The sequence below is a fragment of the Schistocerca gregaria genome, chromosome 6 (genome assembly GCF_023897955.1).
Source record: "Schistocerca gregaria isolate iqSchGreg1 chromosome 6, iqSchGreg1.2, whole genome shotgun sequence".
Classification (NCBI taxonomy): domain Eukaryota; kingdom Metazoa; phylum Arthropoda; class Insecta; order Orthoptera; family Acrididae; genus Schistocerca; species Schistocerca gregaria.
This window is the reverse complement of record NC_064925.1, coordinates 428,996,273-429,022,030: the sequence shown is the minus strand read 5'-3', so window position 1 is coordinate 429,022,030 and position 25,758 is coordinate 428,996,273. Positions and strand designations below refer to the sequence as shown.

Below are 25,758 nucleotides of genomic sequence, written 5' to 3'. Positions count from 1 at the left end.
GGGAAGCAGAAGTGATCCATAAAAGTAATGTCGAATCTCACTGATGTCTATCTGATATAGAATATTGAAACGTATTTAGTGCTCAAACATAATGGGGTATCACAGAGAGAATGACCTCCATGAAAAAAATCCTGGATTCCAGAAACATGTGAAACCCAACTTACACTTTTCTCACTTGATGTCGTGAATGCCATGAGTCAAGGCGATGAGGTGGATCAAGACAATCAATTGGATCAAGGTAATCAGATGGATGCAGTATTTCTTGACTTCAAAAAGCATTTAACTCAGTACCACATCAATGTTCAGTAGCAAAACTACCGTCAGATGAGTTATTAAAGAAAATTTGTGATTGGGTTGATGATGTTTTGGTGACTAGGATACAGCATGTTATCTTGGATGGAGTCGTTGACAGATGGAAAAATGACATTGGGTGTGCCACGGTGTAGTATATGATGACCTTTGGAGTAATGAGATGGCAGACAATATTTACAGAAACTTCATATTTATTCTGATGATGGAGTCATCTATAATGAAGATAGCTACACATATATCCACCCAGTTTTTGATTTTATTACTGTGTGGTGCAAAAGTCTAGATTTAAATGTACACAAATATGAAGCTGTACACTTCACAAAATATCATATTATCACACACACTCACAGGTGTAATACTTCGTATGAATATGAAAAAAAAAAAAAAAAAATGAGCTTGTAGGCTCAACAGCAGGTAAAGCAGGTGATACACTTTGATTCACGGGCAGGATACTGGGAAAATCCAGTCAGTATCAAATGAGACTGCTTACATAGTGTTTATGTACCACTATCTTTGAATACTGTTCAGGTGTTTGGGTCCATATGAAATATAACTAATAGACAATATTGAACATATTCAAAGAAGGGCAGCATGAATGGTCACTGTTTTTTTTACTCATGGTAGGGGGTCACAAAAGCTTTAAAAAACCTGAACTGGCAGACACTAATGGAAAGATGTCAATTATCCCCTGAAATCCAACCTATAAAGTTTTAAGAACCAGTTTTAAGTGGAGAATATAGAAATCTAATTCAGCATCAGATGGTGAAAACAAGGTTAGATTAATTACACTGGGCACAGATGCATTTAAGCATTCTTCCCCTGCTCCAAACGTGACTGGAATGAGAAAAGTCCATAACATATGGTACTGTGCTAAGTACTCTCTTCAATGCACTTTACATTGTTTGCAGTGATTGTATGTAGATGTAGGATAGAAGTAGATGTGCTACCATGCATAAGAGTATAGCCTAGTTAGATCTTAATCTATGTACAATAGCAATGATATCGGTATAATTTTTCTTAATTTGTAGTCGCCATTTAGCTTTCATATTTTGCATCTAGTACACTCCTTTGGCTTGTGCAATCTTGGTCTGCATAGAGTAGGCTGGAAATAAATAAATACAGCTAATTGTGTCACTTTTTTAATGAAAATATTATTTAATGTTTTACATTGTGGTAAGAGAAGTAACTTCTTTCTTTATTTAGAAGTCACCTTCTACTCTTTTAGTTCACATGATGATTCAGATGAGAGTAGAAATGAGAATAGAATCAGCTGTAAAAATAGCCAGAATCCTGGTTTTGTAGACCACCACAGTTGAGTGCCTTATCCTTGGGCATATGGAGGTGAGCCATTAGTTCTTAGGTAGAATGTTCCAGTTGTCCTACAACAAACCACCAGCAGAATTTCATTATTATCACAACTTTGTATCTAATATTATATAGCACAAAATGGATGTGTGGAGACAAACTATATGTCTTCTTAAGCATAGTTAATAAAATGAGTTCTCTCATGTCATTTTTCATCTATCTGTCAATGGATTTACTTCCTCTCATAAGCAGGAAATCTGATTCCACTGCATAAAGTCTACTGAGAAATACTGAAAAAGTTTACGACAAAATTAATGTCAATGGAGGCATTTAATGTATTTATTATAAGTTGTCCTTCAGCTGTGTGAAATCCATCATTTCAATATTTATTTTGGTTTATTTGCTTTACTGTCATTGGATTAAATATCAATTCACTCTATTCTGACAACTGTCAAACTCAAGAGCTTATAGGAAATCAAATGGTAACAGAACCTTTTTCTTCTAAGTGGGGCATTAAAAATGCCACATATTACAAATCAACAAATTTTATGACTTATTATACCTCTGTTTCTCTTGATATATTTAGACATTATTTGAAAACTGACAAAATAGAAGTGTTTGATCCATCATTATAAAAGAAAACAACAAGCAATGAGTAAGGTAAAAGGTATATTATTAATACTACTGTTTCACTAAATGATGCATTAAAACATGAAAAAATCCATCTTGACTAAAGATTTGATTTTTGTGGATGTTTATAACATACTTTGAAAGTTTTGTACAAATAATTTAACTAGTCACAGTAATACTAACCCAGATGGAGTGGGAGCACCCATTGCCACTTGAGAATTTCCATTGCAGTTTCCATTTTGAAAATTATTCCAACTATCACACTGATAGCTGACAAAAGCAGAAGATGTGATTGACTCAGCATACAACTCATAGGATCGATTATGACTGCACTCTGTTTGGGAAATAATAAAAGATGCATCAGATTCCAAGAGGTAATTTACTTAAAACAAGATACTATATTATCATGTTTCATAATATATTAAGCTCTGAAGTGTTGTCGGAAATTATAACTGCTTTTTCATTTGCGACTGTGTGTAACGTTCTTGTGTCATTTTGTTAACTTCACAATATTTTTAAAATATGATACAGATGAAGTGCATTTATTGAAGCCATGATTGTGGCAAGACTATGACAAGCATGGACATAATACTGATTCTCAAGGTTTTGAATGTGGCAGTTCAAAAGAGGAAAAAGTTGAAAAGGTAAGCCTAAGGAAAAGCAGACCAACTACAAACGGTGAACATTTGATTGCTAACGAACTAATTGTCCTTGTCATGTGTTCTATACATTTGGAGTATTTGAAACCATATACTTCAGGAAAAATTCCACTCTACTGACATGACATGAGGAAGGGTAGTGACAAGATTTCAGAAAATTATAAACAAACAAATGCTTGAGAAAAATATGTATTTTGATAACATGATCAAATAAGAGTAATCATAAGCTCAGATTGGCCTCAAAGAGTGCGGGATATAGATGACCTTCCTGATATTTCAGTGAAATGATTTTGGAAGATACAAAAATCCTATAAAAATGCACAATGACACAGCACTGTCTAATAAAAGTATTTATTTACAACTTGCTTCGGTCATAGACCATCTTCACAGCAGAAAAATGTCAACATTACAAGACATACATATCTTCAAGCATATCGAATAACACGGTCAAGTCAAAACACGATAAACATTTAAAATAGGTATTCAGTACCAAAACTATGGCTTGATCAATGGCAAGTGAAAAACTGGCTGTTGATCGAACCATTGCTCGGATACTGAATACCTATGTTAAATGTTTCTCAAATTTTGACTTGACCATATTATCCTGCACAGTTGAAAACATTTATGTCATATCATGTTGATATTGATAACTGTTCCACTGTGAAGATGGTCTATGCTCAAAACTGGTTGTAAGTAAATAATTTTATAAAACAGCACTGTGTAATCATGTATTTTTCCAGGTATGCCAGTGCTGTTAATGGTTGCCTGAAAAGTCTGTTTGACAAAGAACCTAAATTAAGATGACTGCATGGGATATGTGCTGTCTATCTCTAATGACATAACTTCTTTGAATTCCATAGTAACTGGAAATATAACTGGTATTAATGCAGACTAACCAGTCCACTGTTCTTTTTTTTTTCAGTCAGTGTTTCTGGTCAGATGAAACAACCAAATGAAACTAGTGTCTCCAACCACGTGAGCTATATGAATGTTTCTCAACCACTCTCTGGGTTTGGAAGGTTTCACTCAATGTGAGAAAAGTGGCTGACACAACTCTCTGTTGCTTACTTCAGTTACATCAGTGTTTCCATTCACTCTATGAGTTTGGGTAATTTCACTTAAATACTTTTCTGGCCTTTTGGGTTATAGATAAAGCATGGCTTGGGTTGTCTACCTCTTTAGATACTAATAATACATCTTATTTCAAGGAGAGATGAATAAAAACTATTTGTAAAGATGTATTTTCCAAATGTATGTATTTATTTACTTAAACGTAATTTTTTCATACTTCTGGCATTAAATACGGATTTTTACTTGATTTGGGAAGGTTAATAACATGTGCTACATTCTATATTTGTGTTTAAATAAATGAACAATTAATTTTTTATTTAAATTTACTTATGCTCTCTCTCCCGCTTTCCCAGTAGTTTGCAGCCATCACCTAATTCTCGTTTGCTAAATGATGAAATGACAAGAACAAAAAGCATATACCATACAATGTTTTTAATTGTTTGATGAATTAATCACTTCCTTTTTAAGCATATACTGTCACTTTTCAGAAGAATTTTTTTAAATGACGAAAAGAAGAAAACTCAGTATATATTTAAGTGAATATGTGTAATGCTTATTTTAACTTGACATACCCTCTGAAATATCTTCATATTACCTCTGGGGTATGTGTATGTGTATGTGTATGTAGTCATATATTACTACTTAAGTTCAATTACAGAGAGTTCTAGAGACTAGTTTCATTCAGAAGTATGAATTTATAGCTGAGTCAACTAAAACATTCAAGAGTGGTTTCAGTTAAAAGAACAAACACATGGTTCAACTGAGAAAAACTGCATATTGGTTTCACTTGAAAAGAAATAATGAAAAATTCAGTCAGTATGCAAAATTGCAACAGACTTTGTTTTCATTTGGTTGCTTCCAGACACTGGTTTCACTCTAAAGAATGAATGAATATTCCAGCTGGTATGTAAAACTATAATCAACTAAACAGATTACTTTTACTGTGTTGCCCCCATAGACTGGTTTTACTGAAGAGGAGGAATGATCAACGAAATCGTATGGTGGCTCATGTCTGTATCTGCACTGCAGTCTGTTGCTACTTCGTGAAGTGATATTTCATTGATGTTGTTCATAATACTGGTTACATTGAATATCTTCTTATGGTTGCCTTTTCATTGATTCATGAATCATACTGCTATGCAGTACCATGGAGCTCTGTCACTATCTGCAGAGCATTGAGGGGTGTAAGTTAGCCTGCATTTACTAGCGACCAGCTATGAAAACATATAACCACTCCTTAAAGAATTCTTCTGTATTTAAGATTTTCATAAACTATTACAACTTAAATGAATAGATAGCTCATTCACAACATGCTCCTAGCCAGTCTTGACATGATAACTCAATGAATGACAGATAGGAAGTAAGAGATTGCATAATACAGTTTCTTTTGTTATGGGGACAACACATTGTCATCAGACAGCTTCTTGTCAGGAGTCCATAGCATTCCCTAAGCATGACTGGGAAGTGTAAATGACTTCTCCATTGCAAGCAAAGACACTCACTTATCATTGCATCTTGTTGATGCACTGTGCTCACATTTCTCCTTTCATGTCTTCACATAAATCCAAAAAATTGTCCACATAGTACCGGGTGTGAATCGTGCTTCGGTACCTCAGATGGTAGAGCACTTACCTGCGAAAGGCAAAGGTCCCGAGTTCGAGTCTCGGTCAGGCACACAGTTTTAATCTGCCAGGAAGTTTCAAGTTTTTGATGTGTTGATATATTAAATAACATGTACCACTACAATAATTAAACTGATACAAAAAACTACATCCATATGAGTTGATTATTTCCAAATAGCTGACTGAATCAACTGTTTTGATACATTTGTTCACACCACTAGAATTCTGCTCTTCCCAAACAGTATCTTAACCATTGTGCCATCTCAAAGAAAACACCCAAACACCCAAACAATGATTTATTACTATGTTGTACGGTTGTACATATGATATTGGACAGGTCAAGAGAACATATTTGCAAGTAATTTTTAATAAATTGATTGTACACCATTTTGTAATGAGGAAATTATCTCTCTTAAACAAAACAATAAAAACAAATGTTGCATAGTAAAATACAAACTGCTGTTACAAATGCAATAGTAAAATAATCCAGTAAATTTTATAGACATGCACAGTGTATAACAATCCAGTATATTTCATAGACATGCGCAGTATATAATTTTCAGACCTAATGGAACATTTATTATAAAATTGTTTACAATTTTAACCTCTATCAAAAAAATGATAAACTGCATAAAAGCATTGGTCCAAGAGATATTTTTTTAACTTATGTGTTAAGGCTCTTGGGTTCTTTGTTGCTTTGATTTCATTTGGTAAATTATTAAACATTTGTATCTGAACATTTAAAACACTTTTTTGGTAGCAGGTAGCTCTGGACTGAATCATATGAAGGTCAGATTGCTGCCTTGTTGCATAGTTATGAATATCTCCATTGAATTTTAATGTGCAGTCATTGTTTAACAGGTATGACTTGACAAATGAGAAGGCATTATTAATGTAAGCAGAGGGTAGTGTCATAATGCCATTTGTTTTGAAATGTTGTCTACATGATTTGTTATGTCTTAGGTTACATATTATGTGTATTGCCTTTTTTTGTATTTTGAAAATATATCCACCCCCAGTTGAGTTCCCCCAAAATATGATTCCATACTGTAATGTAGAGTGGAAGTAAGCATAATATACACGTATGAGAACAGATATTGTGACTGATTTTGTGAGTATCCTTAAAATCTAACACAATGTTGATAGCTTTTTTGAGATATAATTTGTGTGATTTTCTTGAAGCCATATGACAAGAAACTTGACAGCGTCCACACACATAAGCTCTTGTTTATTTAGAATCACATTGGGCATTTCTTGTTTTTGGGATGAAAGTCTGAAGTTGATGTATGTTGTTTTCTGTATATTTATGATCAGTTTGTTCTCGTTGGACCATTTGCTGAGTGATGACATAAGCAGTTTAATTTTTTGGTTGTGGTCCTCTGTATCAGTACCTGTTATTAGTATACTCGTGTCATCAGCAAATAGTGTGATATGTCCTGTAGCAAGCTTCGTGCTTCTGACAGCAATGTATAGCAGAAACAGTATGGGTTCCAGGATTGAGACTTGTGGCACACCATATCTAATAGGCAATGTGTCAGAGCAGTGGACAGTACACTGATGGGTGGGTGTATTCTTTTTTTTTTTTTTTTTTCAAAATTAATTTCAACTTTTTGTAATCTGTTTTTACAGGTAAGATTCTAACTATTTGTTTGCAGTTCCTCTTATACCTTCATTTGCTAGCTTCTTAAGGGGTATGGTATGATCAATTACATCAAAGGTTTTGGATAAATCTAAAAAGATACCAGTAGAGATTTCCTTATTATCCAGTGCTTTTAAAGTTTTGTTGAGACACTCATAAATAGCTGTGGTAGTGTCTTTTGTTTTCTAAAACCCATGCTGGTGTATTGTTAATGAGGATAGTTTATTTCTTAAGTCTTCCAGTCTGGTGTAAAATAATTTATCAAATATTTTTGAGAATGAGCTGAGTTGTGCTATGGGCCTGTAATTGGATACATCATTTTTAGGGCCCTTTTTGTGAAGTGGGGTAATTTTAGAAGTCTTTAGTAAGTCAGGGAAAACTCCATTTGTAATGGGTGCCTTTATTATGTGGGTTAGGGGTTGTACAATGGATTCTCCACATTTCTTCACAATTAAATCAGGAATGTTGTCACTGCCACTGGAGTACTTATTCTTTAGTCCTTTTATAGCTGTAAGTACTTCAATATTGGAGACTTTGTGAAGAAACATTGATGCCTGTACTGGTATGGTTTCCATTAGTGTTTGGTGCTGAGTATTTGGTCTGTGGCAGTTTTTCTTTATCAGGTTTTCTGCTATTTTGCTAAAATAGTCATTAAAACCATTTACTATTTTGTGGGGATCAGATGTGACTTCATCATTTAGGTTTAGTTTTAATGTTTTGTTTATAACACGCTGCTTACTGTTTGTTTCATTTTTTACAACTGTCTACAAGCCTTTCATTTTATTGTTAGATTCATTTATAAATTTATCATTGTATAATTTTTTTGCTTGTTGGATTACTTTTCTGTAGATTGCAAAATAGGTCTTACAATATGACCTGAACTGATCATCGACTTCATGGTGTTTAATGTAATTTTTTAAGTCATGCTTTTTTTGGCTGGAGATCCTTGTCCCTTTGTTACCCATGAGTTTGTGTGTTTGTTTCTGATTTTCCTGGATTTCAGTGGAAATGCAGTGTTGAAGTGGTGGAGAAATGTTTCATGGAAGGAATTAAATATATTGTTTACATCATTTTCTTTATAGGCCTCTGCCCAGTTTTCAGTCCTTAACAGATAGTTAAAAAGCCTTATATTATCATCATTGAATTGCCTTTGCATTTTAGTTTTTGTGGGATATTGACTTATGTAATTTAAATTCGCCACTAGTATTTGGGCTTCATGGTCACTGTAAGCTGTGCTGATGACTTTGATTGAGTGGTGTAGTTTGTCTGCGTTTATGAAAATCTGATCTAGAGCTATTTTTCAATTTTTTGTGATTCTGGTTGGTGTGTTTTCAGTTCGGGATAAGTCGAATGAATTTGTAATATTCAACAATTCATCTTTGTTTTCTCCAGGTGTGAGGAAGTCAATATTAAAATCTCCATCTTATTAATAGATTTTTGTTTAGTGAGTGAATTTTTGTGAGTAGTGCTTTGAGGGAGTGATTGAAGGCTTGGATGTTCCCATCAGGGGCTCTATATACAATCAGTATCAATAGGTTATAGTCTGTTAAGATAATTAAGGAGAATTCAAAGTCTGTTTCTATTTGCATATTATTGTACTTTGTGAGGCTTTTGTAGCTAAGATTTTTTTTTGCCATAGATTGCTGTACCACCTCTCTTACTTGCCAGAGATCGCACACAATTCTGAAATCAGAATGATTTCTTTGTTGTAACACGCCTGATCTATTGCACAAAGTTCATTCCAGATCTATATCCTCCTTACTGTTGCAGTTCTAGTACATGTTAGTGGATGCTGATGTTACTGACAGCATGCTTCTGGTACCCTACTTGCAGGCACCACTGGTTTCGAAATAGTAACATCCAAATTGTTTTTTAAAATCTACAAGGGTGTGATGAAAAGTAGTGCCTCCAAAACTCACAAAACTTTTAGAATAAAACAAACATTATTAACATTCTCCCTCTTTATTCTTAACCTCCACATATTTATAGCACTCTGCCATTAGAGGGCTCTGGATTGTAGCTTGTAACATGGCAGTGTGTAATGTAACTTTGTCAGTGCATGAGAAATAGCATGCCATAATTGAGTTTCTAACTGCAGAGGAATTCATCCACAAATGTGGCACCCTCTCCTTTGCATGATAATGCAACATGTGTAACAATCTGACACCTTGGGTTCACCATCATCGATCATCTTCCATACAGTCCCAACTTGGCCTTATTTGATTTTCATCCATTTCAAAAACTTAAAGAACAACTTCAAGGACTTTAGTTTGATAGTGATGAAGCAGTGAAAGCAACTATGTCAAACATTCTACAGTGATGGTATCAATAGACTGGTCTCTTGTTGGGAGAAATGTCTTCACTGCCAGGATGACTTGTTGAGAAATAAATATGCAGACATGAAGAATATAAGTGTAGAATGTCTTATTGAAAAAGCTTTAAGAGTCTTCACATAAAAAACTTGGAGGCATTACTTTTCAGGAGACCCTCATATTAGCTAGAGAAAACGTATTCACAATTTAATAAAACGTTTGGGGAAATACTGAAAGTCTCTCACCCAAATCAATAGCAGAACAGCCTTCCTGAAATGTACCACCATTCGGAAAAAAGTCTGCGTGGCCAAGTGGATCAGCCCACCCCAGGGTTGAGGTGTGGATGACCTCAACAAATGCTGCATCTGATGAATCAACACGATCTGCTGCTGCTGTGCTTCCAAACAGCAGTGCTGCAGGATCCATAGCTGATGAAATCAAAATGACAAAAATGTAATGATTATTTTCTTTTGTTAATTACATAGCCTATGTAATATGATAACACACAAAGAAGTGCATATATTTTGATACCAATGAAGAATGCACATTGTACTTTCCACAAACCACTACAATATTGAATTATTTACTCTGTATTTATTGTCATTTCTAAATTCACACTATACAGTTCCATGGCTTTTGTGGGTGGCACACACATGCTGCTTTAATGATAACTCATACCCATAGCTGTATAATTTCCATGCTACAGAAAGATATAACAATAAGTATTTTGTTCTCCTGCATCTGTTTGGCTCAACAGCTATAGGCATTCAATGCATTTTTACGTATATGACCAACTCAATGAGGTTACAGAGCCCACTTATGAGGGACAAAATACCAACTCTGACATCAACAATGGCTCTAATCTGACTAGGCCTTGCATCAAGTTGAATCTGGGTGAAAGATATTGGTACAAGGCATGGTCAAAAAGTTTGTTTTTCTTAAAGAATCTTTATTTACTCACCAACATCAACTTTGTCCCCTTCCACATAATTCCCCTCAGATATAATGCACTTGTCCCACTACTTTTTCCAACCTTGGAAGCCCTTCTGGAAAGTACATCTACATCTACATCCATACTCCGCAAGCCACCTGACGGTGTGTGGCGGAGGGTAAGTACTAGTCATTATGGATTTATAGTGTTCAGCTCCTTCAGCAGTTCTGTTTTTATTTCAACAATACTGGCAAAATGACATCCTTTCAGCGATCTCTTATTTTTTGGATAGAAAGATGTCAGAGGGGCAATGTCTGGCAAATACAGTGGCTAAGTCAACATAATGTTTTTGTTTTTTGCCAAAATATCACAAACAAGCTTTGAGGTGTGAGCGGAAGCATTATCATGATGCAATTTCCACGAATGGTTTTGCCACAACTTTGGTCATTGTCTTCAGACTGCTTCAAGCAGTTGGTCGATAACATATTGACAATATAATCACAAGGTGCGAACCCGTGATGCGCTATCCCATTGCAAAGTGAGAAGTACCTTCAGATGTGATCAAACTTGTCGAATTTTTTTCAGATTTGGCTCTTCAGGCAGCTTCCATTGCGAAAATTGGGCCCTGACTTCAATGTCATAGCCATATACCCATGTTTTGTTACTCATTAAAACCTTCTTTAGAAGTTCTGGATCATTGTTGATACATACGTTTGAAATCATTTTTGGTCAAAATTCAACAATTTTGAAATGAACTTTGCTGCTACACATTTCATGCACAAACATCCTAATGCCAACATCATCATTTACCTCACAGATGGTGATTCAATCATTTTCCAGAATCATTTTCTATATTTCTTCCAAATTGCCATCATTTAATGATGCACTAGGGCATCTAGGACAGTCATTGTCTTCATGTACTCTCAAGCCTCTTGGAAATGTTATCTCTCATAAGCTCTTGTTTTACTCATAGGAGATTTACCAAAAGCAACAGTCAACATTTTGAATGCAATACTGTGCTTTATTCCATTTTTCAAACAAATTTAATGCACATACTTTGCTCCATCCTTTTCAAAAGTAAAATTCACTGAGCACCTGAAAACACATATAAACTTTCCAACTATCAACAATGAGCTAAATATTCAAAATAGCTGAAAATGCAAATATACAATGGGAGAGTGTGTGCCATAAAGATAAAAATTTTGAAAATCAAAAGTATAAAGCCCACGAAATTAAAAAATTCCCATTACTTTTTGATCACAACTTGCAAGTGATCTCATGCCCGTGCCAGAGTTTATCAGTGTTAGAAGTGGCTTGCCAGTCTCTTGGCAACCATTGACCAAATGTTTTCTGTGGGAGAGAGATCTAGATACTAAGGGGGCCATGGCAACAGTGGAATACCCTCTGTATTGTAGTGGGTCAGGACATAATTGTGAGCAAATTGTCTTGCAAGATAATTTCACAGAGATGTGGAACATAGGACACAGCCACCAGTCCTAACATATCAGAAGTGTAATGTCTGCTGTCCAAATTCCTGGCTATGAGAACCAGAGATGGACATGTAGTGTGCCCATAGCACCCCTTACCACAGTGGCAGGTACTGGGGCCTTATGATTATTACAAATGGAATATGACAATGTCCATTCTCCTTGTATCCTCCACACATGGAAATGTCCATTGTGATGCTGAATGCAGAACTGCAACATGTTTGAAAAGATGATGTGATGCTGCTCTCGTGCCCAGTGTTGCCACTGGGTGCACCACCGAGTGTGCCTCTCTCTGCTGCCACAGCAATGAAAGCTGCAACAACTGTTGCCATGCTGACACTCAGTGGTGCTCCAGATGTCACTGCACTGTCCCTGTAAATACTTGTCTTGCTGACTATGGCCTTCCTGAACCCAGTGATTCCACATTCACATACATGTTGTGGTATCACAATCATCATGAGCAGCAATACTGCAGAATGATAGTTTGGAATCTTCAAATTCCAGCATATGCTAGTAGATGTTTCTAATTCTTACATAGAGCATAACACAATTTTCTTTTTTTAAAGACATTTCAAATGTATTTTTTGACTTAGACACCTCCTGCAAAATATTTCCATATATGCAGCATGTAGATGACTTTATTCCTACCTACTTTGTGCGAATGCTAGTAATTTGCATATCCAAGCATGCCAATTTTATATTTACTCACCATATACCCAAGATGCTGAGTCACATATAGACGCAACAAAAAGACTGTCAAACGGATAAGCTTTTAGCCAAAAAGGGTTGCATGCTGTCTTCGTGGTGCTGCAATTTTAATGGCCAACCGAGTATCAACAAAACACAGTTAGGAGCTGTGTAAGGGCCTTTATTGTCATGTTTCATGTGGTAGTCTGTTACTATAAGAATTGAACTTGAACTATTGGTGTTTCTCCTTGGTAGATTTCTATGAAGTCACAACTGCCAGTGAATAACTCTTGGTATTTCTCTTGAAGCTACAACTGACACTAAAATTTATACAGATCTAACAACACTTGGCTCATAAATTGGAACTAGACACATGGGACATTTCATTCAGGAAATCATTAGGGAATTCAGTATTCTAAGTTTCACAATGCCAAGGGTGTGCCAAAAATACTAAAATTCAGGCATTATCTCTCACCAGGAGTAACACAGTTGCCAACAGACTTCACTTAATGACCGAGAGCAGTACTGTTTGTGAAGAGTTGTCTGTGCTAACAGGTAAGCAACACTGCATGATATAACTACAGGAATCAATGTGGGACATAAAATGAACATATCCCTTAGAACACTGTGGAGAAATTTGTCATTTTGGGTCTATGGCAGCAGATGACCGATGTGAGCGCTTTTGCTAACAGCATGACATCACCTGCTGTTTTTCTCCTGGGCTCGTGTCCATATCAGATGGACCCTAGATGACTGGAAAACCATGGCCTGGTGAGATGAGTCCCAATTTTGGTTGGTAAGAGCTGACAGTCGAGTTTGAGCGTGAAGCAGACCCCATACCATGTGGAGTTGCTGCACTACACTGGGAAAAAGCAGGTCTGACACAATATTAGGTGATATCACACAACTTTTGTCACCTCAGTGTAATCATCTATCACAGTTCTGGTGCATCATAATCAGTCAATAGAGCAACACAAGATACCCAAACTTCACCATCAGTAATTGTAACAAGGTAATAAATACAGACAGATAACACTTCAGTTTCCAAAAGACATTCTCAAACACAAAATACAGAATTTTTTTAAGGTTCCGATACTGTCAAACGTAAGGTGGAAATATTTTGATAATCAGGATGTTGACTAATAATTGTTTACAGTACATTAAAACCTGTTGAGCTATGAAAATACATGAAGCTGGTATGAAACAATATTGTGAGAAGGAAAGCTGCTGCTCACCATATAGTGGAGATGTTGAGTCGCAGATAGGCGCATCAAAGACACTCACAATTTGAGCTTTTGGCCCTAAAGGCCTTCATCAACAATACACACACACACACACACACACACACACACACACACACACACACACAATCCCACATCCCACACACACACACACACACACACACACACAAACACACACACACACACAATCCAAGTCACACACACGACTGCAGTCTCAGGCAACTGAAACCACTGGTGGAGTCTGCAGTCATGTGCGCGCACATATGTGTGTCCATTGTTGATGAAGACTTTATGGCCGAAAGCTTTAACTGTGAGAGTCTTTTTGTTGTGCCTGTTTGTGGCTCAGCTTCTTGACTATATGGTGAGTAGCAACTTTCCTTTTCATAATACTGTTACATTACATCCTGGATTTTCCATTGTTTGAAGCTGGTCTGATATTTATGCATGAGGTATGATAAACAGATTTTTCAGGCTCTATCAAATCCTTTAAAATTTTTCAACTGCAGCTGGACACTTAAAAAAAAATGTAGAAACATGACATTCACAAGTGTATCCCATGAGTATCAGTAGGTATAACAGACTTGAAGTATAAGTAAACATATGCCCCCATTTATTCTGGAATAGTAGTCAAAACTTTGACATGACACTCTTTGGACACTAGAATATTTACCAATTATTCTTCCAATTGTTGCAGTAGCTCTGTTTCCAGCTATTCCTGCAACATGTGCTCCCAGACTGTGACCAGCAACTTCCATATTACCAGCATTAGCACCCTGCTGCACCAGAAAGTCAATGAAACGTGCAACTATCTGACCAACCTCTGGCACTGCATTACGAGCTGGTACATACAAAATATTGCTTGCTGGTCCTCTCCAATCCACCATTATTACATTGTAATCTCCAGCCTGTATCCAACCTGTAAGGCACAAATTCTAAATCAAAACAATAGAGAAATTATTTTACAACTAAGAAGTTGTAAATTCCATATTCTTGATAATTTTCAAGGAAGAATATTGAAAATAATTGCATTGCTAATCCATAAAATACCACATTTCTGAATCCATGAAATAAAGTTCACAGAACAGATTTAACTCTCATTCCTGTATGTTATATTATGTTACGTGAATAGCACTGTATGGAACCTGCAAAGAGGGATATCTAAAACGTGGAACAAAGTTAACGTTATGAAATATTATACTATTAGAGAGTTAATATTAATTAGTAGCAAATGTTTGACATGTTTCAGTTAGCTATGTTTATTTTTCCTGTTTATATGCACAATACGTTATTTATTTCAGAGTTCTGTGATGACACTTTGAGACAGCTATGTCACTGTCCAGTCAGTCAAATAGCACACATACAGAAGATAAATTGAGCAAGCGCACTTTACATGTGTTGCGGCCACATGTAGTAAGCGTTGCTTCATGCAGTGGAGAATGCCAGAGGCATGCCGGCGATTTAAGCGTTGCGAAGTAAGCTAGTACAGATACCCTTGCTGACAGCAGCAGCTACCAACAGGCTGATGCAAGGACACACACAGACCAAAGCCAAACGAAGCCTGGAGAGTGCTGAGTAAGGAGAAGTGAGGCCAGCACGCTAAGTTACGCTGCAATGTACTGTGGGAGTAATAACAAAAGCTACCACCGTGGGTAAAAAACGTCCCCCTGCTGGATATAAATAGTGGAGCACAGACAGCAACAGACAGAAGCCATTAGGAAGCAGTTCAGATCTGAGGATGGTCATGGTCCATGTCCGAATGTTCAATCTTCATAGGTGAAGCCTGTTCCAGCTCGTAGGAGTCATCCGTTTGCCGCCAGATGTCAACTTCAGCTCTTGAGGTTGGCCCGGGTTCGGTTGGCACCATGGCTGACTAACTACAGCGAGTACTTCCAGCAAGACCGGCCGCAGTGTGGTCTTGGTCACAGGTGCCACCGGGGACTGACGCACGGACCTCACGGCAACTCGGCCCCACTACGCGTGGTCCGTCCATGACGATGGGAGCTCGTGGACATCGCGACTGATGGCTTCCCAGCTGCCGGTGCAGCAGCCGTCAGCAGCTGACCTCATGACGACATGGCTCCAAGTGGCAATAAGTTCATCTCAACCACAGGGCATCCTGGCTTCAGCGGAGCACTGGTGGCCTAGTGCGATCAGCAGCGCGCGTTGAATGCATTGTCGGGGAATCCACACAGCAGCAACCAGGTGGAGGGATCCGCAGGGCTGGGCAGCGATGATGAGGGAGAAATTGTAAAGAAAGTTCAATAAATAATTGTAAAACTCCATGCCATCTTTGTCTTTGGCACAGCCACTGTGTCTGCTGCTAACAAGTAACAAACGGCCATAACAAGTGGTGCAGAAGCCGTAACAAGTGGCCATCTGTCATAACAAGAGGCGAAAAGGTGTAACACATGCATGTAGATATATTACATATTACCATACATATTGATGTCAAGATACCTGTCCATGTCTAGCATACAATGAGTGGACTTCCCCCATCACATTAAATATATCTGTCATTTTTTATTTCATCTTCTGAGTAAAAAAGGTTTAACACTGCCATCATGAGCAGTTCTCTCCTACTTGAAAGTGGTGCAATTTGTATTTTCTTCGATGTTTCATATATAGCTCTTTACTTTAAAAAAGTTGCAACAAATTATATTAAGTTTAGTACTTGCAAGCCCTTCAGTTCCAAATATACATCTCAAGCAAATTCTACTGTGCACAAAAAGCTAGTTATTTTGATACAATAATTATTTATTTCATTTATACAGATTCATTTGCAAATACAGTGTAGAATTAAAGGTTTTGTTTGACTTCTAACAATTTTTTGCAAGTTAAAAGAAAAGGCTTATGAGTGACAGTAACAAATTTAATACAATAGTTGGATTTCTATTATGTGCACCCTTTGTTTTCTTTGGAGTATAGTACTATCTATCTCCCTTCCCAAGGCTGTCTTTTGATGCAACATAGCTCTGTCACATACAACATTTTAATAAGCAGTGTACATTGAGAGATGACCAATATTGCTGGATATTGGCCTGTGTCATATATTACCTTTCTGTAATGAGAAACTGCAGAGTCTTACCATGTAACTATAGAGCCATTGCTGGACTGTATACAACTGAATAAATATTTGGGAATAAAGTTTTGATATCTCACCCAGGCCCTCTGGTATTTGCACGAAGAGGATCATTGTGAGCAACTATTTCTACCATGGCCCACATAGAGTCATAATGGTTGTCTTATAATGGTTGGATCATTGTTTCTATGTCTACTATCTACATGACTAGTCTGCAGTTCACACTCATTTTAGCGCTTGGCAGAGGTTTCATAGAACTTCTTTCAAACTATTTTTTGTGCATTTCACTCTCAAATAGCAAGTAGGGAAAAATAAACATTTAAATGTTTCTGTGCAATATCTGATTTATTTCGTTACAATGGTCTTTTCTCCAAACATAGTTAGAAGACAATAAAATATTTTTACATTCAGAGGAAAAAACTGGTGTTTGAAATTTCGTGAAAATATCTCACAGCAATGAAAAACGGCTTCCACAGTGACTACCACCCCAACTCTTGTACCATATCCATGACACTCTCTCCACTATTTCACAATAGTACAAAATGTGCTGCTCTTGTTTGAACTTCCTAGATGTCCTCCATCACTCCTATCTGGTAAGGATCCTAAGGATCCCACACTACACAGCAATACACCAGAAGAGGACAGACAAGTATAGTGCAGCAGTCTCTTTAATTGATTTGTTGCATCTTCTAAGAGTTCTATCAATAATGTCCTCTCCACAACATGCAACTATGCAATGATTCCAATTTAAATTGTTCATAACTGTAGCCCCTAGGAATTTAATTTAATTGACAACATTTAAATTTGAGTGATTTATTGTGTAACTAAAATCAGACAGTTTGTAAATAATATGGTATTCACCTAATAAAATTTGTGTTTTCTTAATAAAAAAAAGTAGATGGACTTTCTTCTCAAACAACCTCTCATTTCAAGAGTATGTAAGCAGTAAACAGAGGTTGCCAATTGTGTCTGTGCAGCATTAGCAAACACTTTCCATCAACTGATCTATGCAGAACAGTGATTCCCATTGTTTCTGTGACCATAACCCATTAACGTAATCAGCTATTAGCCAGTACTCCATGTCCTCTTCCATGCATCCCTCCTTCACCCCATCATTATCAACATTAGTGCCTAACCAAACTTCATGATGAAAGATAAATGATATTTAGGGCATTGTATTAAATCATGAACTAAACATACTTCTAAGATCCTACAAAGATTATGTGAACTTGCTCCACATCCAGCAGCAGTTTATTGTAGTTCACTGGAGCAACAAAGAGTACCTACTCACTGGAAAAAGTACAGCTTGTTTCCATTTTCAAGAATGATCACAGGACAGATGCACATAATTATATTCCTGTATTGTTGACAGCAATCTGTTATAGAATTATGGAACATGTTTTACGCTCTAGAATGAAAATTTCCTATATAAAAATCAACATCAATTCCATAAACAGATATCTTGTGACTCAGCATGTTATGTTCCTCCATGAGACTCATATCACCATAGACAATAGCACCATGTTCCTTCACTTTGGAAAGGCATTTGACATAGTTATGCACTGCTATTTTGTGAAAAAAATTACAAGCTTACTGAACATCAGACCAGATTTGCAACTGGATTCAATACTTCCTTGCAGATTGAACTCAACATAACAAAGTTGACACATCTAAAGATAATTTCTGGAATATCCCAAGGAAGTGAGATGGGATTGTTACTATTCATAGTGTATATAAATTTTCTATTAGAAACCATCAGAAGCTTTTCTAACACTGTTTGCAGATTATGCAATTGTCTACAAGAAAGTAGCACTGTCAAAAGACAGTATTGATTTGCAGAATGATCTACACAGCATTGATGAATGGTGCAGGCTCTGGCAGTTAACAATGAGTGTAAACAAATGTAACATACTGCAAATACATAGGAAAAGAAAACATAAAACAAATAGTAGGAAAAGCAGACACAACACTGAGATTTATAGGAAGAATCTTAAGGAAATGTAGCTCATTCATGAAAGAAGTGGCTTACAAGGCACTTGTGTGACAGATTGGTGGATATTGTTCGTAAATCTGGGACCCTTACCAGGTAAGAATGATAAAAGAGACAGAGAAGAGAGAGAGAGAGAGAGAGAGAGAGAGAGAGAGAGAGAGAGAGAGAGAGAGAGAGAAGATTCAACAAACAGTGATCATTTCATGTCAGAATTATTAATATCGTTGGTGCGAAAGTGTTGCAGATTGCATAGGGGGTTTACTATGAAAGTTTCAAGAGAGTACTTTCTGACAAAAGTTGGACAAAAAATTACTTCCCCCCCATACATATTATGATATGACTGCAATGTGAAAATTTGAGAAATTAGAGCTAATATGGAGGCTTACCGACCACCTTTCTCCCCCTGCACCATTTGCCAGTGGAACAGGGAAAGGAGGATCAGTTAGTGGTACCACAAGTACCCTAAGCTACACACTGTATGGTCAATTGTGGAGTACTGACATAGATGTAGATGTACTGCTTATTTCTAACAACCATTTTTTTTATAGAGTGATGATGCAGTTCTGAATGCATTGCAAGTGCTACCTGCAACATCTTCTCAAAAAAGAAAGCTAATTATCACATTCACAGACTGTAGCTTCCATGGCAAAGTTTCATACGTTAATGCTCATACTTGAAAAAAATAATTACGATCTTGATGCCACTGATGATGACCAACCAACAGCGGTAGCAGGCATTTCAACCAATAACCCTTCTCCAGCATAAGTGTGGAATAGTGCCTTTCTGTCCAATGATGATGGACTGCCAATGGTATCCACAGGAGATGAGCTACCAACGTCTCTTCTTCTGCATCAGAGTGGGAATACTAGCCTATGACTATAGCACACCAATGGTAGCCATACGAATTTTAACCAATACTATCACTTCTCCAGTACAAAAGCCAGAAAACTCTCCCTTTATAAGTGGATGCAACACTTGTCTCTGACAGTGTTCTTCCAGTAGTGGATATGAAAAGATCCTGAGAAAGATCCCAGTAGAGGGGTCAAAACATCAAACATTTTAGAAGAAACATGACGCAGCCTAATAACCCAGAAGACTTCAGTGCCAATGACCACAAAAGCCTGCAGACTTACATAAAATGCTTGAAACATCCTGATATTTTCAGGCCAACAATATCAGTACATTGCTCACACATCGTGAAAGTGCACACTCATCTCTGAGGTTCATATTGATTGCATTTCCAACACTAATACAACTTTTGACAGTAGGGAGATAGGATTATTGTATCATGTCTCTTAATCATACACAAATTAAGAATATTAGACAATGTTAAATAAAAATTTGGTTACTTAAAATTTAATGGGTTCATTTTACATAATCATTTCTGGCATTTAAATAAATAAATTTTCCTACCTTTTATGATGACCATTAAATGGGCTCTAATTTGAAATTGGCATAAGGGTTTCAGATCAAAAAAATAAAAATGTTTTAACTGATAAAATGTATATCCATATACCTGTTGGGCATTTACACTAGCATTATGGCCAGCTTTTGTTTTTGTGCACATCTGGTGTCAACAGCTAACAAGAAGCGCTTTTCTATGTTTATCTGATTCTGCTTAAAAATACATACTTACCATTACGTATTGCCACTAAGTTGTCCTCACTAGCTAGCCACCCATGAATTGCAAATCTTGTGGGACGTGAAGCACTGAAGGGACCAAGAGAAGAGGCATCTCCAATCGTCACATACTGGGGACTTGTTGGGTTTGACCTCCATGAAATGAATATCAATAATGCATTATCTTATATGATACTGAAGAAACCTGTAAGTGTTGTTCACATGCATAATTGAAGAAAGTAAAATTTATTTATCTGTTAATTTGTTAATTGCAGAATTGCATAAACGTATACTTCAAATAATCCGCAAAAACAGGAAGGATTAAATTAAGGAGAGTAATCTAAAAACAAATATAGCATAGTAAACTGAGAATTCCATAAAGTTCATCATGAATGACACTCACCATCTATATGGGAGGAGTTAGTAATACAGCAAGAAAACATTTGTAACTGACTTACTTTAACCAAACCACTCATCAATGTTTATTACTACATTAACATTAGTATTCCAGAATGAAATTTTCACTCTATATTGGAGTGTGTGCTGTTATGAAACTTACTGGCAGATTAAAACTGTGTGACAGATGGAGACAAACTCGGGGCCTTTGCCTTTTGGGGGCAAGTGCTCATTCTGAAAACATCTCCTAGGCTGTGGCAAAGCCATGTCTTTGCAATATCCTTTCTTCCAGGAGTGCTAGTTGTGCAAGTTCCGCAGGAGAGCTTCTGTGAAGTTTGGAAGGTAGGAGATGAGGTACTGGCGGAAGTAAAGCTGTGAGGACAGGGCATGAGTCGTGCTTGGATAGCTCATATGGTAGAACACTTGCCCACGTAAGGCAAATGTCCCAAGATGGAGTCTCAGGCCGGCACCCAGTTTTAATCTGCCAAGAAGTTTCAACATAAGTATTGTTTATGCCACTAAAATCATATATTCCTGGATTTGCTATCAGTGATCAAAAATGGCCTTATATGAGTGAGTTATTCTAGAGCTGGAAGAGTTACCAACTTCAACTATAATGCTGCTCTTCTAATGTTAACTTGTTAAGCTGTCCACAGTATACCTGTTTAGCTACAAATGCAGTAGAGTTTGGATTTTTTTAGTTCCTGCACTAATAATAATACACCAATTGTCACCAGTAATTAGATTTCTGACAAGCTGTTTACATATGAGCTAAATATTTATATCTCATATACAATGCGTGTTTTTAAAGTAAGTACTGTTCTGAAATTAAAAAAAGAAGTGCTAAGATATCTCAATAATTTTATTTTTACATGAAAGCCTGTTCCTTAATCTACTTTTCTACATAATTTACATCAATAATGAGGCACTTGTCATAACATTGTACCAGTTTTTGAATACCCTCCTCATAGAAGTCTGCCACCGGACTTCTTAACCACTGCATCACCACTGTTTTGACTTTGTCATCGTCTTGAAGATGCTGACCGCCCAGGTGTTTCTTCAAGTGCAGGAACATATGATAGTCACTGGGTGCAAGATCGGGGCTGTATGGAAGATGATCTAGAGTTTCTTTGGCCTGATTCGCCACATGCAGATGGGCATTGTCTTGCAGCAAAATGATGCCCTTGCTCAACTTCCATGGACTGTTGCTTTGATTCTGGTGTGACATAGGCCACCCATGTTTCATTGCCTGTAACAATTTGGCTTAAGAAATCATCACCGTCATTGTGGTACCGCTCAAAACGCTGTCTAAACATTTGGTTTTGTTCACATCCGTCAACACTTTCGGTACCCAATGGTGCGCACAATTTTTGGTAATTCAAGTGCTCGGTCACAATGCCATACAAAACACTACGAGAAATATTAGGAAAGTCATCCCACAAGGAGGAAATTGTAAAGCGTCTGTTTTCTCTCACCTTATTGTCCACTTCCTGCACCAAACTTTCATTAACGACCGAAGGATGTTCACACCGTTATTCATCAAGCACATTTGTGCAGACATCTTTAAATGCTCTCACCTCACTTTCTTACCATTCCACCACTCATAATGTTTCCTCTGTAAACTGCACAGATCTCATGATGAATATGGATCACTTTTAGGCCTTTAGCACTAAGAAATCTTATAACAACCCGTACTTCACAGTCGGTGGGACTCACGATTATCGGAGGCATCTTAAAAACTCAGTACACAAAGTAAACAAGGAGGAATCAGACTGTAATGGCGTCAGTGTGTAGATTAAGGTACAGGCTTCCATGTAAAAATAAAATAATTGAGATATCTTACCACGTATTTTTTTAAAATTACAAAACGGACTTACATAAAAAACACGCCTTGTATTATAAAAATGTATGTTCCGTATCTCCTTCTCAACAACTGGATTCATTTCAACCAAACTTGGTACACCTATTACTTGCCAGCTAAAAAGCAGCTCTCTGGGGGTAGGAATGACCTGCCTCTCAGATAGGTGGAAATGGGGCTGGGAAATAAGTAAAACACACTGTGTGCAAATATCCAGAACATATTCATCCAGTATCTGAGAATGAGAGCACTTAGCAACTTTCAACAAACTTCGCACATAAATTCAACCTTTCACAAAACTTTTTCTCAGTGAGGCCCTCACAAAATGATTGAAGGAAAAAAGTTTATCCTTAATATATTTTTTCTGTTCTTGCAGTAATACTGCTGCATCAGGCACAATGTTTTAATTTCATCAAGGATGATGTTTCAAAGTATTACTTCTTAACTAATAATTCCATTCAATACACATTTTACAGACAATGTCCACATATATGACTGAATCATTGTACACCACATAGTTGAGGAGATATAACATCATAAACAGTAAGATGCATGAAAAACTAGGTTTTCATAAAACAGAATGCAAATCCAATGCTTGATAATAAGAGCACTTAGTGATTCTCAACATGCTTTAAACATAATTTCAAACATTTCCTAAACATTTTCTCACTTAGCATCATATTTTGAAGAAGTTAACTCATTTGCAATGTAATCAGTAGTCTGATGCTGTTTAATACAAGGGGATTTGATTATTTAAAGAATCAAGCATTTACCAGTACCTACTATGTGGAAAGCAGCACTGTGGGTTTAAGACCTACTTACATAACACAGGGATAAAAATGAAAATGTGTGACATTCATGAATAGCTAAGGAACACCTTGAGCAATTTCAGCCAAAGCTGTTAGGTACATGCAGGGCCATATTTAGGCATGTGCAAACATGTGCACTGCACAGGGTGGCAAAATTTTGGGGGTGGCAGAATGCTGTCATCAAAAAATTATTTTTAAAGTATAATTTTGATGTGCATTGCATTATCATTCAGTAATTCGCTGGCAAAATGTTGACAAACTTTTCTAGCTGTCATTAAAACTGTGTTTTACTGTGAGTCCACCTGTATAACATCTTGGATGTACAAGCGCATTAATCTTGTAGGCTACAGTAAGACACAGATGTCAGTTGCATAAAAATGTGCACTATCACTTATTCTACTATTTTAAACAGTCACTTAAACTGTTTTTGGCATAATGTAAGCTATAATACTGCATGCTAGTAATTTTTCTTGTTCAATAAACAAATGTCTGTGCAATGTGATGTATAAATGTTCGTGTACTACTGTAATTGCATCCACATAACTGGGTATCCTACCAGATCTTGCATGTAGCACATTGTACAATTCTTCATTCGATTTAAAAGCAAATCAAAATGTCATTAACTTAATTACAGACCAATGATAATGCTTTACCTCAATAAGGCAAAATGCGTCTGGTGAAAAAAATTCGCATTTTTGTAGTTTCAACAACAGAACAAAAATACCCTCAAGAATTCTTCATCCATTTGTGGTTATGATGGTGTCATACACAAAACAATATCATTCCACATGGTTCTCAGCTTAAAATTAAAGTATGTAATTCATTTATTTAAGTTCACTGCCTTTTGGGACAGGTCAGTTGAATGGGATTGTAACAAGTATGTTGGACTGATTAAATTTCACATTTAAGTGAGCTAATTTTGGTGTAGGGTAGTGATTTTCTTTGATTTTTACCATATATTGTGTCCAAATTTGATGTTTCTGTGGCAATTTTTCTGTAAAAGGGGCTATTGAACTACAGTATTTATTTTATTGTATTTGAGTACTGAATTTGCACATGTGCTTTGTGTTATATGTTATTTAAATACTTTGTTAAATTTAAAATTCGTGTTAATGATTGCACAGTGTTATTGTAAGGTAGTTCGTAAAAGAATAGCAGTGCTGAACTTTAAAAAAGGGCGGTGTAAAATAAATTACTGCACATGGGTTTCACACCCCCTAAATACTGCCCTTGGGGAAATGACTTGTTACTTGTATAAAAATACTGTGAGAGTAAGATTCCACTCTACCACAAGAAGTGGGGCTGCGGATGAGGAGTGGCAGAGAAAAAATTTTTGAAACTGACTTTCTGGTGTTTATTTCCTGTATTCAGTTGACTTCGAGTACTTCTGCATAGAATCAGGCATATGAGTGTGTAATATATATGGGGTAGACAAATGTAAATGGAAAACCTGCCACAACAGAAACATAGAACAGTTCTATTCAAAAGTAATCAACACATGCATTATGACAATTATCCCAATAGGAGACAAGACGATCAATTCATGGTTTTTAGAACGCGGCTGGCCGCTGGTGGATCCACAACAGTACCCATTCTTGAACTTCTTCATCTGGCTGAAACTGATGTTCATGCAAGTCTTTCTTCAGATCACCAAAGATGTGAAAACCACTTGGTGAAATATCTGGGCTGTACAGAGAATGCTGCAGTGTTTTCCAACCAAACTACTGAAGCATAGCCTTCGTCTGATTGGTGGTCTGAGGGCAAGTGTTATCATGCAACAGAATGATTCCATCTGGCAAGATTCCTGGGTGTTTCGACTTTATGACACATCACAGTTTCTGTAAAGTGCCCTCATAGTGCTTCGCATTAATTGTGGTCCATATTCGAGGAACTTGGTGAGCAGATGGCCGTTGGAGTTGAAGAAGAAGGTCACCATGATCATTCTGGAACTTTTGTGAACAGTTTTGGATTTCTTTTGTGGGGAAGATGTGGGATGTTTACACTGTTGGCTTTGTCATTTGCCCTTGGGCTGTCCGAATGCTGTCAGATGGAATCATCTCATAGCATGATAACACCCGCTTACACACTGTGAATCAGACAAAGGCAGTTT

The 25,758-nt window shown here is 36.7% G+C and overlaps 1 protein-coding gene across 1 annotated transcript in view; it reads right to left on the bottom strand.

Annotated features, from left to right (window-relative positions):
* Nucleotides 1–1,435: 1,435 nt before the first annotated feature.
* The window catches only part of LOC126277979 (pancreatic triacylglycerol lipase-like), a 44,642-nt gene continuing 20,319 nt past the window's right edge, over nucleotides 1,436–25,758 (bottom strand). Inside the window, exons 3-7 of the mRNA XM_049977641.1 lie at nucleotides 20,602–20,738; nucleotides 14,567–14,812; nucleotides 9,796–9,978; nucleotides 2,431–2,581; nucleotides 1,436–1,691 (exon numbers count right to left, since the gene is read on the bottom strand). Of these exons, the coding sequence (XP_049833598.1) occupies nucleotides 1,634–1,691; nucleotides 2,431–2,581; nucleotides 9,796–9,978; nucleotides 14,567–14,812; nucleotides 20,602–20,738 (775 nt within the window). The 3' untranslated portion in view covers nucleotides 1,436–1,633. The remainder of the gene's footprint in view (nucleotides 1,692–2,430; nucleotides 2,582–9,795; nucleotides 9,979–14,566; nucleotides 14,813–20,601; nucleotides 20,739–25,758) is intronic.